This window comes from Taudactylus pleione, unplaced genomic scaffold, assembly GCF_031769625.1.
Source record: "Taudactylus pleione unplaced genomic scaffold, aTauple2 ptg001647l, whole genome shotgun sequence".
Lineage (NCBI taxonomy): Eukaryota > Metazoa > Chordata > Amphibia > Anura > Myobatrachidae > Taudactylus > Taudactylus pleione.
The window spans coordinates 89,767-106,161 of record NW_028286044.1 but is presented as its reverse complement, the minus strand read 5'-3'; the positions used below and the strand labels follow the sequence as shown (position 1 = coordinate 106,161).

Sequence of the window (16,395 nt, the reverse complement as noted above, 5' to 3'; positions counted from 1 at the left end):
ACCAGTGCTCTCCTACATCTAGTGCTGGTGACTTATACTGTATAATAACTATGTATCATCACTGCAGCGTCACCAGTGCTCTCCTACATCTAGACCTGGTGAGTTATACTGTATAATCATTGTGTATCATCACTGCAGCGTCACCAGCGCTCTCCTACATCTAGTGCTGGTGAGTTATACTGTATAATCATTGTGTATCATCACTGCAGCCTCACCAGCGCTCTCCTACACCTAGTGCTGGTGACTTATACTGTATAATTACTGTGTATCATCACTGCAGCATCACCAGTGCTCTCCTACATCTAGTGCTGGTGAGTTATACTGTATAATCATTGTGTATCATCACTGCAGCGTCACCAGCGCTCTCCTACATCTAGTGCTGGTGAGTTATACTGTATAATCATTGTTATCATCACTGCAGCGTCACCAGCGCTCTCCTACACCTAGTGCTGGTGACTTATACTGTATAATTACTGTGTATCATCACTGCAGCCTCACCAGCGCTCTCCTACATCTAGTGCTGGTGACTTATACTGTATAATCATTGTGTATCATCACTGCAGCGTCACCAGCGCTCTCCTACATCTAGTGCTGGTGACTTATACTGTATAATCATTGTGTATCATCACTGCAGCGTCACCAGTGCTCTCCTATATCTAGTGCTGGTGAGTTATACTGTATAATCATTGTGTATCATCACTGCAGCGTCACCAGTGCTCTCCTACATCTAGTGCTGGTGACATACTGTATAATCATTGTGTATCATCACTGCAGCGTCACCAGCGCTCTCCTACATCTAGTGCTGGTGAGTTATACTGTATAATCATTGTGTATCATCACTGCAGCCTCACCAGCGCTCTCCTACACCTAGTGCTGGTGACTTATACTGTATAATTACTGTGTATCATCACTGCAGCATCACCAGTGCTCTCCTACATCTAGTGCTGGTGACTTATACTGTATAATCATTGTTATCATCACTGCAGCCTCACCAGCGCTCTCCTACATCTAGTGCTGGTGAGTTATACTGTATAATCATTGTTATCATCACTGCAGCCTCACCAGCGCTCTCCTACATCTAGTGCTGGTGACTTATACTGTATAATCATTGTTATCATCACTGCAGCCTCACCAGCGCTCTCCTACATCTAGTGCTGGTGACTTATACTGTATAATCATTGTTATCATCACTGCAGCCTCACCAGCGCTCTCCTACATCTAGTGCTGGTGAGTTATACTGTATAATCATTGTGTATCATCACTACAGCGTCACCAGCGCTCTCCTACATCTAGTGCTGGTGACTTATACTGTATAAACATTGTGTATCATCACTGCAGCGTCACCAGCGCTCTCCTACATCTAGTGCTGGTGACTTATACTGTATAATCATTGTGTATCATCACTGCAGCGTCACCAGCGCTCTCCTACATCTAGTGCTGGTGACTTATACTGTATAATCATTGTGTATCATCACTGCAGCGTCACCAGTGCTCTCCTACATCTAGTGCTGGTGACTTATACTGTATACTCATTGTGTATCATCACTGCAGCGTCACCAGCGCTCTCCTACATCTAGTGCTGGTGACTTATACTGTATAATTATAGTGTATCATCACTGCAGCGCTCTCCTACACCTAGTGCTGGTGACTTATACTGTATAATCATTGTGTATCATCATTGCAGCGTCACCAGCGCTCTCCTACACCTAGTGCTGGTGACTTATACTGTATAATCATTGTGTATCATCATTGCAGCGTCACCAGCGCTCTCCTACACCTAGTGCTGGTGACTTATACTGTATAATCATTGTGTATCATCACTGCAGCGTCACCAGCGCTCTCCTACACCTAGTGCTGGTGGTTATACTGTATAATCATTGTGTATCATCACTGCAGCGTCACCATCGCTCTCCTACACCTAGAGCTGGTGACTTATACTGTATAATCATTGTGTATCATCACTGCAGCGTCACCAGCGCTCTCCTACATCTAGTGCTGGTGACTTATACTGTATAATCATTGTGTATCATCACTGCAGCGTCACCAGCGCTCTCCTACATCTAGTGCTGGTGACTTATACTGTATAATCATTGTGTATCATCACTGCAGCGTCACCAGCGCTCTCCTACATCTAGTGCTGGTGACTTATACTGTATAATTACTGTGTATCATCACTGCAGCCTCACCAGCGCTCTCCTACATCTAGTGCTGGTGACTTATACTGTATAATCATTGTGTATCATCACTGCAGCGTCACCAGCGCTCTCCTACATCTAGTGCTGGTGACTTATACTGTATAATCATTGTGTATCATCACTGCAGCGTCACCAGCGCTCTCCTACATCTAGTGCTGGTGACTTATACTGTATAATCATTGTGTATCATCACTGCAGCGTCACCAGCGCTCTCCTACATCTAGTGCTGGTGACTTATACTGTATAATCATTGTGTATCATCACTGCAGCGTCACCAGCGCTCTCCTACATCTAGTGCTGGTGACTTATACTGTATAATCATTGTGTATCATCACTGCAGCGTCACCAGCGCTCTCCTACATCTAGTGCTGGTGACTTATACTGTATAATCATTGTGTATCATCACTGCAGCGTCACCAGCGCTCTCCTACATCTAGTGCTGGTGACTTATACTGTATAATCATTGTGTATCATCACTGCAGCGTCACCAGCGCTCTCCTATATCTAGTGCTGGTGACATATACTGTATAATAAATGTGTATCATCACTGCAGCGTCACCAGCGCTCTCCTACATCTAGTGCTGGTGACTTATACTGTATAATTATAGTGTATCATCACTGCAGCGTCACCAGCGCTCTCCTACATCTAGTGCTGGTGACTTATACTGTATAATCATTGTGTATCATCACTGCAGCGTCACCAGCGCTCTCCTACACCTAGTGCTGGTGACTTATACTGTATAATCATTGTGTATCATCACTGCAGCGTCACCAGCGCTCTCCTACACCTAGTGCTGGTGACTTATACTGTATAATCATTGTGTATCATCACTGCAGCGTCACCAGCGCTCTCCTACACCTAGTGCTGGTGACTTATACTGTATAATCATTGTGTATCATCACTGCAGCCTCACCAGCGCTCTCCTACATCTAGTGCTGGTGACTTATACTGTATAATCATTGTGTATCATCACTGCAGCGTCACCAGCGCTCTCCTATATCTAGTGCTGGTGACATATACTGTATAATAAATGTGTATTATCACTGCAGCGTCACCAGCGCTCTCCTACATCTAGTGCTGGTGACTTATACTGTATAATTATTGTGTATCATCACTGCAGCCATTGTATTCACACTGCAAATCACCACGGAGGCCCATTGCTGATTGACAGGAAATGAATGTTTGGGGGTGTTGGCAGGGGGTGGTTAGCGAAACGCAGGCGTGCCTGACCGTTTGAACGCCGTTACGAGGGCGTGCATAAATTAGCCACTACAATTGCATACGCAGCTCTGCATGGCAGAAGAGCACCCAGGGTAAAATGGCCGCCGATGTACTTCCATAGTACCGATGTTTAACTAGGTATGTGTAGTTGCACGCAGGTGAGAAGGCAGTAGTGGGCGTCTTTATGCTCGGGTGATCTTTGCTAACATTAGCATATTTTAGCAACTGCGCTATGAATGGAAACGCAGTTGCGAACGCATTAACGTACATCTTTGAATCAGGCCCTGTATTTGGCAGTGACACCTGAATAACAGTGTTACGGGATGGGTACCCCTTCATCGTCATACGAGACAAATAAGATTTGTCATGTCCCTTCCCCATGAAGCCACCCCCCCGCTTTTCGGGCACGCATCTTATGTCCCTATTTGAAAAAAAATTAGGTAGGGGGCGTCTAGTTATGGCTCTAATTTCAAAGATTGTGCCCCCAATATTATCGTCACAATACCCACTGGGAGCAGCACCTATATAGCCATAGCCGGAATGACGAGTATACTCTGTATCAGCATAAAGCAGTGATTTTCAACCTTTTTCAACTCCAGGCACACTACGCAAGATTTAAAAATTGTCAAGGCACGCCATCCGGGAATGCGGCGTGCGCGACCTATGCAAAAACATACACATTGGCTCTCACATAAAAAACACACCCTTTGGCCTCCACAGCAATAAAACACATATACAATGGCCCCAAAGAAATAACACACACATAAAAAACATAACATAGGCCCCCACAGAAAAAAACAACAACATAGGTCCCCACAGAAAAAAAAACAACAAAAAAAAACACACACACATTTCTCCCCACAAAATCAAATCATACTGGCTACCACATCAAAGTAAATTTACATTTTTCTAGACTTACCTGTCTGTCATCGGCTGCAGGTTCCCACGGTGCAGAGCTGTCAGCAGTGGCTGGCTGGTCGCGGGCGGCTAGGAGGAAAGGGCTGGCTGGCCACGGGAGTGAGAGATGTACTGGCTGGCCACGGGCGGGTGGGAGAGAAGGGCTGGCAGGGTGGCAAACAGCGGGAGGGCGGGTAGTACTGGTTGAATACAGGCGGGAGGGAGAGAAGGGCTGGATGGCCGCGGGCGGGAGGGTAGTACACACTGGCCGCAGGTGGGAGGGAGAGAAGGGCTGGGTGGGTTGGCTGGCCGCGGGCGGGAGGGTAATATTCACTGGCCGCAGGCAGGAGGGAGAGAAGGGCTGAGTGGCTGGCTGCGGGTGGGAGGGTAGTACTGGCTGGCTGCGAGCGGGAGGTAAGGGCTGGATGAGACTCTGTTGGGGCGGGCAGGCAGGCAACGCGACGTGCGTGACCTGTGATATCACGCCGCCGCGTTTAGGCAGGTCACGGCCCGAGGCATGCCTGAGCCTCCCAGAGGAGCTCAGCGGCAGCACTGACCGGTCCGCAGTTCTTTAGTGTGACCAGCAGCTCTAGCGCTGCGGCACAGCGGTTGAAAACCTCTGGTATAAAGGGAAAAGTTATAATGAAGCAAGCACATATAAAATGAAGCGAGCTCCTATAAATCCTCCATACAGGAATCAGGGATACCGGAATCAGGGATACCGGAGACAACGCTATAAATAAAATCGCTTTACTTCTGGCGTGCTCACAGCATTGATTACACATATGGTAGATTAAACAGCTCTGCGCACAAAGTAAAAGCAACAAGGTATTCTCATTAATAGAGGTGACATACACACCATGATCACCATACAGCCGTTACTTTCACCGCAGAATACACGTGACCGCGGGAAGGAATTGTGCTGCATATTCTAGGACTCCTGGTAGATTCCAGCAGCCACTGACCACTGTGTGTACCGTCCAGACCACGACAAGCAGCGTGTACACAAGCTACCACACATGGGAACGCTGTGACAAACCCCTGCGGCTGTATGTGAGGAGGGACTGACACTGCGGGAAGGGACAGACACTCACCTTGTCTTTTGATACTTTATGTGAGAAGGGGCAGGTGCCGTCTGTCTTCTTACAGGTGCCTCTGAGAAACCTGCACAAAAACAAGTCATTTCCACAGGTCACTGGCCGCGGTGTACCGTAATATTACTGTCAGTTACTGCCACCATTATCGAAAAACAGGAGCATTATAACACGTATTCAATTGCCGGCGAAAAGCCGAGATCAGCGAAAAGTTCTCGCCGGTGATGTCATATCGCCAGGCGAGAACTTTTCCCCATATTCAATTCCACCAGTGCCAAACGTCTGCACCTTGTAAGCAGCAGAAAAGATTCGCCTCTGAAAGGAGGCGGAAAAAAGTGCAGTTTTGGGGGGTTGTGGTGCAAAGTTGCGGGAACACCCCTGCAGCCTTGGGACAGCCACCCAAAGGTAAACTGTGTCAAAACAGTTTAAAAAATACTTTAGATCACCCCAAAAATGCACTTTCGTTTTGGGGGCAAAAAAAAAGTTGGGGAACAAACTTAAAAACTAGCGAAATCGACTCAAGGGGGTCCCTCAAGTATGCCCAAGCTTTTTTTTTATTGCAGGTGCTTGCTGAAGGTGCGTTTTTTAAAAACGCACTTTAGCGATTTTTAACCATGCTTACACCCAATTTTCATGTACCCCAAATTTGCTGGGACTACTTATATTTCTAAAAAAAAAAAAAACCCTGCAAAATGCTATTCATCACCATTTGTGCAAAGACGCTAAATAGCACCAAATGAGAGCATTTAGGCACCCAAAATACCTTCAGCAGGGCTAAATCGGGGGTATCCATAGTGATCCCCCCATGTCAGAGCATCTTTTGGGTGGTGTCAGACTGATTTCCCCAAATCTGACAGTACTTTTCGCCGATTTCAGTTTCGCCGGGACGCGTTCTCGCGTCCTTTGCAAATGAATAGGGCGAATCGTGGTGACGATCGCAATATTTGTCCGGAGGAAAAACTGGCGATGACTGCGAAAAGTCCGGCAAAGTCCGGGACTTTTCGCCGGCAATTGAATACCCCCCAGAGAGTAGAAAGACACTGGAAGCAGACAGTAATACCGCCCCCTGCTGGACACAACACAAACCACCCACCTGGTGCATACAGCCACCTTCTCTGGGTCATGGATGTAAGGACATTTCTGGCCACGGTTGCATTTCCCAAAACGGTTATAGTACATGCAGTACTCCTTCTTCTCCTTTTTGTGCTGGGCCTGGCGGATAATGGCCAGACTGCGCTGCACGGCCCGACTGCGGAGAGGGCGACGGGAGGTGTTATACAAACATTATTCAATATATCCACAATTTATACACAAACCCCCCCTTTCCCAAGTCATTTGCAGAAACTACCCCTGTAAGCGGCAACTAGTACAATGAAGCACCTCAGCTGCTGCAGAACAGCACAGAAAGGAAGTGACAAGACCCATTTTGGTGTTCCTGGGGAGCCTAATGCACACAGCGAGGCATCATCTCTCTCAGTGTAAGATCTGTCTGTGTGGTTGGTAACACAAACCTTGCAATATAGCGGCTTGGGGTGGCTGAACGACTGGGGTACAAGGAGCCAGGACTGCTGCTGCGGACATCCACTTTCCCTGAAATAGAAGGGAGAACACGTTACAGACATGTAACACGAGGCTGACACCTGCATTATTCAGCTAGCGCTTTGCATGACAAAAGGAAGTCAGCACTGCGTCTCCTGCAAGTTCTAAGGAACAATTAGTTCATTAACTACAACAATCAGTCAAAGGATAATACCACAAGCGCCTGAGCCAGGGCGGCTTGTAGAGGACTAGGCTGGTGAGTGACACCTGACCCCCTCATAGGGCCTGACTGTGCCTCACACCTCTCCCAAAACAGCAGAGCACACGCTAATGAATGGCTATCGTCTATTTACATAGCGCTGCCATGTTACACGCAGCAAAAAATCATGTTAAATATTTTGATACAAAGTATCTCATGGAGTAAAATTTCCCTTCCCCTAAAGTGTGCGAGTACTAAAGGTGCATACACACACAACGATTTTTATCACTAACTATCGTTTATCGTTCAATCGTTCTGAGTTAAAACGATGAACGATTATCGTTCATGCGCGTTCACGTTTGTAGTTCATTCAGACTGACCAACTCAACGATTTTCAGTAAGGGAATATGCAAAAATCGTTTGTAGTTAAAAAAAAATCGTTCATTACATTTAGTAAATGAACGATTTTAGTAAACGATTTTCGTTCATTTTTCCCTTGAAAAAATGAACGAAAATCGTTTACTAAAATCGTTCATTTACTAAATCGTTGTGTGTGTGTATGCAGCTTAAGGTCCGGATAGATTTAGACATTGTGTGGTTACGGTAGGCCGATTCGGCTCACACCTCAACAGGCAAAAAGCACCGGCACGGGTGACTTCTGCGGCAAACTGAATCTGGTCCTGTAAGTCACCAATATATTTCTGAGACAATATAAATTTTGAGGACAACAAGTAAAGTGTTGTTAAACAGGATACAGACCTTTACAGGGGAGTGATAATAGCCTTATTTCTTTATAACCTATACAGTATGCAGTATATTACACTTACTGTATACAGCTCCGCCCAGGGTTCAGGCTTAGGGAGATAATCTGGATGTACCCTACAAGTAAAGTGTCTGCACCCCCGATAAAATAGGAACTAGTGCAAACAGAATGAACTTTCTAGGCATGAAATGTTACATGACTGTCCTGTTATTATTGGGAAAGCCCTGTTATAAGATGCCATTTGGTGGGCGATTCTTTCATCTAAAATAAAAATAGTAGGATTGCAAAGAGAAGTCTCAATACGTTATATTGGTTACAATTTTACTACTCCCATAAGGATACCCCATAATTCTCAGCTCTGATGCATACATTGGTAATACGTACAGAGACGCCCACCGGCTGCAGCGCTAATGCGCCACCGTGTGTATTAAATGCACCATTAGTCACAGCATCAGCGAATGCAGCAGCAATATGGAGGCACAGAATGTCTGCCGCTGTCAGTGCATATGCGGCAGAAGATATAATCACTAAGCGCGACACGCCCGCATCTGGCTAAACCCCCCCTCCCCCAAGAAACGCCCGCTGAAATTGCATCCCTGTGTCTAAATTTGTCCTGCGTCTTTTAGCGCTAAACGTCAGGACGTACGCACAGTGCGGCTCGGATCCTGACGCAGTGCGGCTCGGATGCATACGCTGACTGAAAATATCATCTGCTTGCGTGCGGCATCGAAACATCGTGCGCCACTGAGTAAGGCCCAGAGTCACCCCAGAAAAGAGACATCCGTGTTGTATAAATGTTTTGGAATGATTTTAGCCATCTAAAGCCGCAATCTCTTCTTTACAAGCATGATACCTTCCAGTTTATATAAAACACACACATATAAGTGTATATAAATGCCTCTTTAGTGTCACAAAACCAAATTAGAGCGCAAGCTCCTGGTACTGGGTGGTTTATTGTACAGAAAACATCTCGGGATGGAAGAACGGTGAAATCAAGAAGAGTAGAAAAAATCCAGCAAGTGACAGAAATCGGGTAAATCCCTGTAAAGCTGACAAGCGTGCATCGTGCCAGGTGGCGAGAGTGTGTCTCAGTCACTCACCTGCCAGCCTGGTGTCACGCAGAGTGAGTGACTCACATTTGATAGTGTGTCCGAGGCCTCTCCACTCGCTGGAGCTGTCACTTGCCCGGCTGATGCTGACGCCGCCCCATCTGTTGTGGGTTTGAGGAAGTAGATGGCATACGAGGAACACAGGAGCGGGCTTGTCACATAATGTCACCGGCTCCAGGAGAGCAGCCAGCCATGCCAACATCTGTGTACAGACATGCCTGCCAAGGATGGAGGCAACGCTGCCCCCGCAATGATTTACAGGCCGACTTCTCCATGTGACGCAGACACGCAGAGAAGGCGACTCTGGTAGACGACTAGAATGAATTAAAGGGCAGCTGTGCAGCCATGAAATAGGCCCATAACTTTTATTTCTGTAGCTTCTGTATATGCCAGTGTCACAGACTAGTTCTAGCCAGTAGCAGCATTCAGTTTTAGATGCTGGTCTTGAAAATTAATACCCCCCCAATTGACGTACAGACACCGCGCCCTGATTACACACGTTACATGAACCAGTAATAAAGGTGACGACAAAGTCCTTATTTATTTAGTAACATTTACTTATATATAGTGCCATCGTATTCCGTTATGTTTTGTTCCCAATTGTAAAGCACAAGACAAGATTGTGTAATAACAGACAGAGAGGTAAGAGGGCCCTGCTCGCAGGCTCACTATATAGGGAAATCGTCACTGATACACAAGGATAAGTGCTACTTACTGCATATTGGTCCAGCCAGGTTGGACTGTATAGCGGGGATGTAATTGGGTAGGATAGCTTATGGAGGATATGTGTGTGCTGTATAGAGGGGATGTAATTGGGTAGGATAGCTTATGGAGGATATGTGTGTGCTGTATAGTGGGGATGTAATTGGGTAGGATAGCTTATGGAGGATATGTGTGTGCTGTATAGAGGGGATGTAATTGGGTAGGATAGCTTATGGAGGATATGTGTGTGCTGTATACAGGGGCTGTAATTGAGGTAGGATAGCTTATGTAGGATGTGTGTGGGCTGTATAGTGGGGATGTAATTGGGTAGGATAGCTTATGGAGGATATGTGTGTGCTGTATAGAGTGGATGTAATTGGGTAGGATAGCTTATGGAGGTTATGTGTGTGCTGTATAGAGGGGATGTAATTGGGTAGGATAGATTATGGAGGATATGTGTGTGTGCTGTATAGAGGGGATGTAATTGGGTAGGATAGATTATGGAGGATATGTGTGTGTGCTGTATAGTGGGGATGTAATTGGGTAGGATAGCTTATGGAGGATATGTGTGTGCGCTGTATAGAGGGGATGTAATTGGGTAGGATAGCTTATGGAGGATATGTGTGTGTGCTGTATAGAGGGGATGTAATTGGGTAGGATAGATTATGTAGGATATGTGTGTGCTGTATACAGGGGCTGTAATTGGTAGGATAGCTTATGGAGGATGTGTGTGTGTGCTGTATAGAGGGGCTGTAATTGGTAGGATAGCTTATGGAGGATGTGTGTGTGCTGTATAGTGGGGATGTAATTGGGTAGGATAGCTTATGGAGGATGTGTGTGTGCTGTATAGAGGGGATGTAATTGGGTAGGATAGCTTATGGAGGATATGTGTGTGCTGTATACAGGGGCTGTAATTGAGGTAGGATAGCTTATGTAGGATGTGTGTGGGCTGTATAGTGGGGATGTAATTGGGTAGGATAGCTTATGGAGGATATGTGTGTGCTGTATAGTGGGGATGTAATTGGGTAGGATAGCTTATGGAGGTTATGTGTGCGCTGTATAGAGGGGATGTAATTGGGTAGGATAGCTTATGAAGGATATGTGTGTGCTGTATAGAGGGGATGTAATTGGGTAGGATAGCTTATGGAGGATATGTGTGTGCTGTATAGAGGAGATGTAATTGGGTAGGATAGCTTATGGAGGATATGTGTGTGCTGTATAGAGAGGATGTGTTTGGGTAGGATAGCTTATGGAGGATATGTGTGGGCTGTATAGTGGGGATGTAATTGGGTAGGATAGCTTATGGAGGATATGTGTGTGTGCTGTATAGAGGAGATGTAATTGGGTAGGATAGATTATGGAGGATATGTGTGTGCTGTATAGAGGGGATGTAATTGGGTAGGATAGCTTATGGAGGATATGTGTGGGCTGTATAGAGGGGATGTAATTGGGTAGGATAGCTTATGGAGGATGTGTGTGTGCTGTATAGAGGGGATGTAATTGGGTAGGATAGCTTATGGAGGATGTGTGTGTGCTGTATAGTGGGGATGTAATTGGGTAGGGTAGCTTATGGAGGATATGTGTGGGCTGTATAGTGGGGATGTAATTGGGTAGGATAGCTTATGGAGGATATGTGTGGGCTGTATAGAGGGGATGTAATTGGGTAGGATAGCTTATGGAGGATATGTGTGTGCTGTATAGAGGGGATGTAATTGGGTAGGCTAGCTTATGGAGGTTATGGGTTGGCTGTATAGTGGGGATGTAATTGGGTAGGATAGCTTATGGAGGATGTGTGCTGTATAGAGGGGATCTAATTGGGTAGGATACCTTATGGAGGATAAGTGTGTGCTGTATAGTGGGGATGTAATTGGGTAGGATAGCTTATGGAGGATGTGTGTGCTGTATAGAGGTGATGTAATTGGGTAGGATAGCTTATGGAGGATATGTGTGGGTTGTATAGAGGGGATGTAATTGGGTAGGATAGCTTATGGAGGTTATGTGTGTGCTGTATAGTGGGGATGTAATTGGGTAGGATAGCTTATGGAGGATATGTGTGTGCTGTATAGAGGGGATGTAATTGGGTAGGATGGCTTATGGAGGTTGGGTGTGTGCTGTATAGAGGGGATGTAATTGGTAGGATGGCTTATGGAGGTTATGTGTGTGCTGTATAGAGGGGATGTAATTGGGTAGGATGGCTTATGGAGGTTGGGTGTGTGCTGTATAGAGGGGATGTAATTGGTAGGATGGCTTATGGAGGTTATGTGTGTGCTGTATAGAGGTGATGTAATTGGGTAGGATAGCTTATGGAGGTTATGTGTGGGCTGTATAGACGAAATGTAATTGGGTAGAATGGCTTATGGAGGTTGTGTGTGCACTGTACAGAGAAAATGTAATTGGGTAGGATAGCTTATGGATGTTATGTGTGTGCTGTATAGAGGGGATGTAATTGGGTAAGATAGGTTATGAAGGTTATGTGTGTGCTGTATAGAGGGGATGTAATTGGGTAGGATAGCTTATGGAGGTTTTGTGTGTGCTGTATAGAGGGCATGTAGTTGGGTAGGATAGCTTATGGAGGTTATGTGTGTGCTGTATAGAGGGGATGTAATTGGGTAAGATAGGTTATGGATATTATGTGGGTTGTTCTGGGATTTGATAAATTGTCTGAAGAGTAGAGTTTTCATGGAATGCTGGAAGGTTTGGAGACTAGAGGAAAGTGTTATTGTGTGTAGGAGATCATTCCACAGAGTGGGTGCAACTCGAAAAAAGTTCTGTAACACTGAATGGGTATAGGTAATGAGTGTGTATGAGAGACGCAGATCTTGCACAGAGCATAGGGGGCAAGTTGGGTCAAGCTCATGGATCTCTCGGTTTGGCTCATGAAATACACATAGCAAAAGTATGTGGTGAGCAGAGAGCTTCCAGGGTGGTAAGTCAGTAACTACTGATAGATGTCTCTCAGCAGGGACAGTAAAAGACAGAAATGGATATTCGGAATCTTTCATCGCGTGGTTTAGGCGCTAGTCATTAAGTGAGGTCTGATGACAATCTGTCATAGTAACCATGCAATAATATCACAGGGGTAACACCAAGACTGGCATCATATGTCCGCATTACAGCCCTCAGTGCTGTGCGACAGACGGGTGACAGATACAGGAATGGTTTCTGAGTGTACACAGGTCCTGTCCACAAGACTTCAAGCGTGTTACACTGGTCTGGGGAACCCTCACACATAGGCACTGCCCTCCTGCCCCTGTGCCCCAGAGCAGAGTTTTGGGTGCAGGTGTGGCAGTGACATTAATCATACACATCGTATATTAAATAATCCACCTCATTCTGCATATGGTGACACTGTCCTCCAGTATCTGTGACCCCGCACACAGCATGCCTGGGCCATCGCCACCCCGACCCCCCCTGGGCCCCCAGTAATATAAACACTAAACTTTGAACAAGTAAAGTTTCACAGCATAAGGGTTCAGCACCTAGAATCACATTTACCAATTATATTATTGATGGAGATAAAACAAAAACTCTATACGTGTGGCATAATATGCGCCTCACTAAATCCAGCTCTTCGTAAAATATTCTTGCGAACTAATCCCGCAGATATAACATACAGGGGGAGGGGATCAATTATCCCTCCGTTATGTGTCACAGGACATCACCACGAAGACCGTCTGCGCACGCTGCTGCTTATTACAGTACAGAGTATCCGCAAAGGCTCCTCTATGGGGTACAAGGGAGAATGACCAGTATATCACTGACCTACACGACCATCAGCAACGCATTACGGAGCCGGATATATCCCACAGAGGTGTTCACCCTTCAACCAGCAACAGCTGAGTTTGTTGAGGCTTCCCCAAGCCCAGAGCTCTTTAACCTTTTAATGAGCAAGCGCAGAGTTTATTAACCCTTTATCTAGCAGCCAGACAGCTTATTAACCTTTTAATAAGCCTCCCCGAGCAACCAGAGATTATTTACCCTTCAGGACACAATCACAGATGTCAATGTGCCCCTCACTAAATCAACACAGGGGGTATTAACTCTTTAACAAACAATGCAGATTTACCCTTCACTTTGCAGCCCAGTTTAGATCACCTTTTACAACACTTATTAACTCTTCCTTCAAAGACCAACACAGATCTTATTAACCCTTCAATGTCCAAGATAGCAATTGCCTTTCAATAGCCAAACACAAAGCTTATCAAACCTTCAATGACAAACGCATTTCTTATTAACCCTTCAATGACAAACCACAGATCTTAATAGTCCTTTAATGATCAACCACACAGCTTATTAACCTTTCACAATGATCAACCACACAGCTTATTAACCTTTCACAATGACCAACCACAGAGCTTAACCCTTCAATGACAAACCATCAAGCTTATTAACCATTCAATGACCAAACACAGAGTTGGATAACCCCTTCAATGACGGGCCACAGGGCTTACTAACCCTTCAATGACCAACAGATCTTAATAGCCCTTCAATCACTGTTCAAAGTCTATTAACTAATCATACCACAAAGTCATTCAATGAGCTTATTAACTTGTCATAAAGAAACCACATTATAACCCGAACCAAGAACCCAAACATATTTATTAACTCTTCCCTGGGCAACTACAGAGCAAATAAACAATTTAACCAACAGATATTTTATTAACCCTTCAATAAGGACTCATTATACCTTTATTATATATAAGTAAGAGATATTGACCCAATCGTCAAGGAATTCAAGGTTTTATGGGTTGCCAAAAGATAACTACAAATAAAATCTTGTAGACTCCCTCCTGCTGTCCTGCGACTCCCACTCTCCCGTTGTCCTGCCTTTCTGCCACTCTCCCGCTGTCCTGCCACTCTCCCGCTGTCCTGCCTTCTTGCTGCCACTCTCCCGCTGTCGTGCCTTCTTGCTGCCACTCTCCCGCCTTCTTGCTGCCACTCTCCCGCTGTCCTGCCTTCTTGCTGCCACTCTCCCGCTGTCCTGCCTTCTTGCTGCCACTCTCCCGCGGTCCTTCATTTTCTACCATGACTTTGTACACTTGATCCATTACACAAAGTACAATGAGCCAATTCTGAGTCACAAACAATGCCGATATTTGCACAAATGTTCAATGCTTTTCAACGGAGCATGCAGTAGCTAAATAGTCCCACGGTGTGTATGCCCAGAGGCGCAGTAGCCATTGAGAAGCAGAGTCACAGAAATGTATTGGAAATGTGCTGGGCGCTCCTGGGCGGAAATGTGCTCAGGCGCACAGAGAAGGTACTGACGTACAGGGGTGTTAATGGAGTGTCATGCGTATGATGCATAACTGGTTGCGTACTCAGGAGCTCCAAAGATTCTACACCTAGCTCGGGGCAGGTGCATCCGATGGTGACGTCTAACAATGCAAAAAGTGGGCGTCTCAGTCATTGCACATTGAGACGCACACTTGTGCCCCAGGGCTGATACTACACATAACAGACACGACTATGGCAGCTGCGTCTGCCCCCGGTACAGGCTAAAAATGCAAACCTGATGAACGACACGCAGGGAAAATAGATCTAAGCATTATACCGAACCCCCCTAATGACGGTCTCAGCAGGGGTCGCTATGGCATGGTCTCGTCACAGTCTGAGGTTTCCCTAAAACTTCCACTGGCCTAGATGAATTCCTGTGGCAGACCGTTGATTTAAGGGGAAATAAATCACCTGGCTACTCCTAATTACATCCAGAATAACGACAACAAAATGTGGAGAGCAAGTGTCTGCTAGTGTAATGTCGATAGAAATACACTGCATGGAAGGTTTAGGAACACAATGCTGGCCAGCGAGGACCTACATACAGCTCATGGTCTGATCCACAAGCTTTCTACGGTGTCCTACAGTAACGTGTTTTAATACAGGAATCTTCCACACACTCTGTATTACGTCTCATCTACAGCGGACAGGGATAACGTGTCTGGATGGGGAGAGCTCTCAGCGCGCATAAGAAACCAGGCCTGATGGACCCAGAGAGCTGGGAGAGTCACTCTATGTGTGTGACGCAGGATCGTGTGCTGCAGAATGAAGACTGTGTATAAAGAGAGGGGTGCTGAATACAGCAGATAGGTCAATGGAACACACAGGTAAGTATAACTTGCTTCTAGTCGTATAACGTTACTATTATAATATGCAGAGTACTTCAGTATATTGCTTTGAAGAGAGCTACTCACCAATTTTGGGAGTCTGCTTTCCCCCACTGCCAGGGCTCCAGGTTTTGGAAAGTTTATTTGCAGAGACTCTGTACATGACCCCTCCGATAAAGCAGAGGCCCCGGCTCCTCCATCTCTGCTGGCTCTGGAACCTGCCAGTCTGGGACAGGAGGCGCATCCTGTTTAAAATCAGCAGCCTGAAATATAAAAATAAATTTACTGCCCTGGGGAAATGCAAAAACTCAATGCTCTGTACTACGGAAACACAGACTGCCCGCAGTGCCCAGGGGAGAAACACACAGACTGCACGCAGTGCCCAGGGGAGAAACACACAGACTGCACGCAGTGCCCAGGGGAGAAACACACAGACTGCACACAGTGCCCGGGGGAGAAACACACAGACTGTACACAGTGCCCAGGGGAGAAACACACAGACTGTACACAGTGCCCAGGGGAGAAACACACGGACTGCACGCAGTGCCCAGGGGAGAAACACACAGACTGC

At 46.0% G+C, this 16,395-nt stretch overlaps 1 protein-coding gene across 1 annotated transcript in view; it reads right to left on the bottom strand.

The window, feature by feature from the left end:
- LOC148442041 (zinc finger CCCH domain-containing protein 3-like) overlaps window positions 1-16,083 on the bottom strand; it is an 87,420-nt gene extending 71,337 nt beyond the window's left edge. The window contains exons 1-4 of the mRNA XM_088464327.1: window positions 15,912-16,083; window positions 6,920-6,998; window positions 6,502-6,657; window positions 5,409-5,478 (exon numbers count right to left, since the gene is read on the bottom strand). Coding sequence (XP_088320453.1) covers window positions 5,409-5,478; window positions 6,502-6,657; window positions 6,920-6,998; window positions 15,912-16,068 — 462 coding nt within the window. The 5' untranslated portion in view covers window positions 16,069-16,083. The remainder of the gene's footprint in view (window positions 1-5,408; window positions 5,479-6,501; window positions 6,658-6,919; window positions 6,999-15,911) is intronic.
- Window positions 16,084-16,395: the final 312 nt, after the last annotated feature.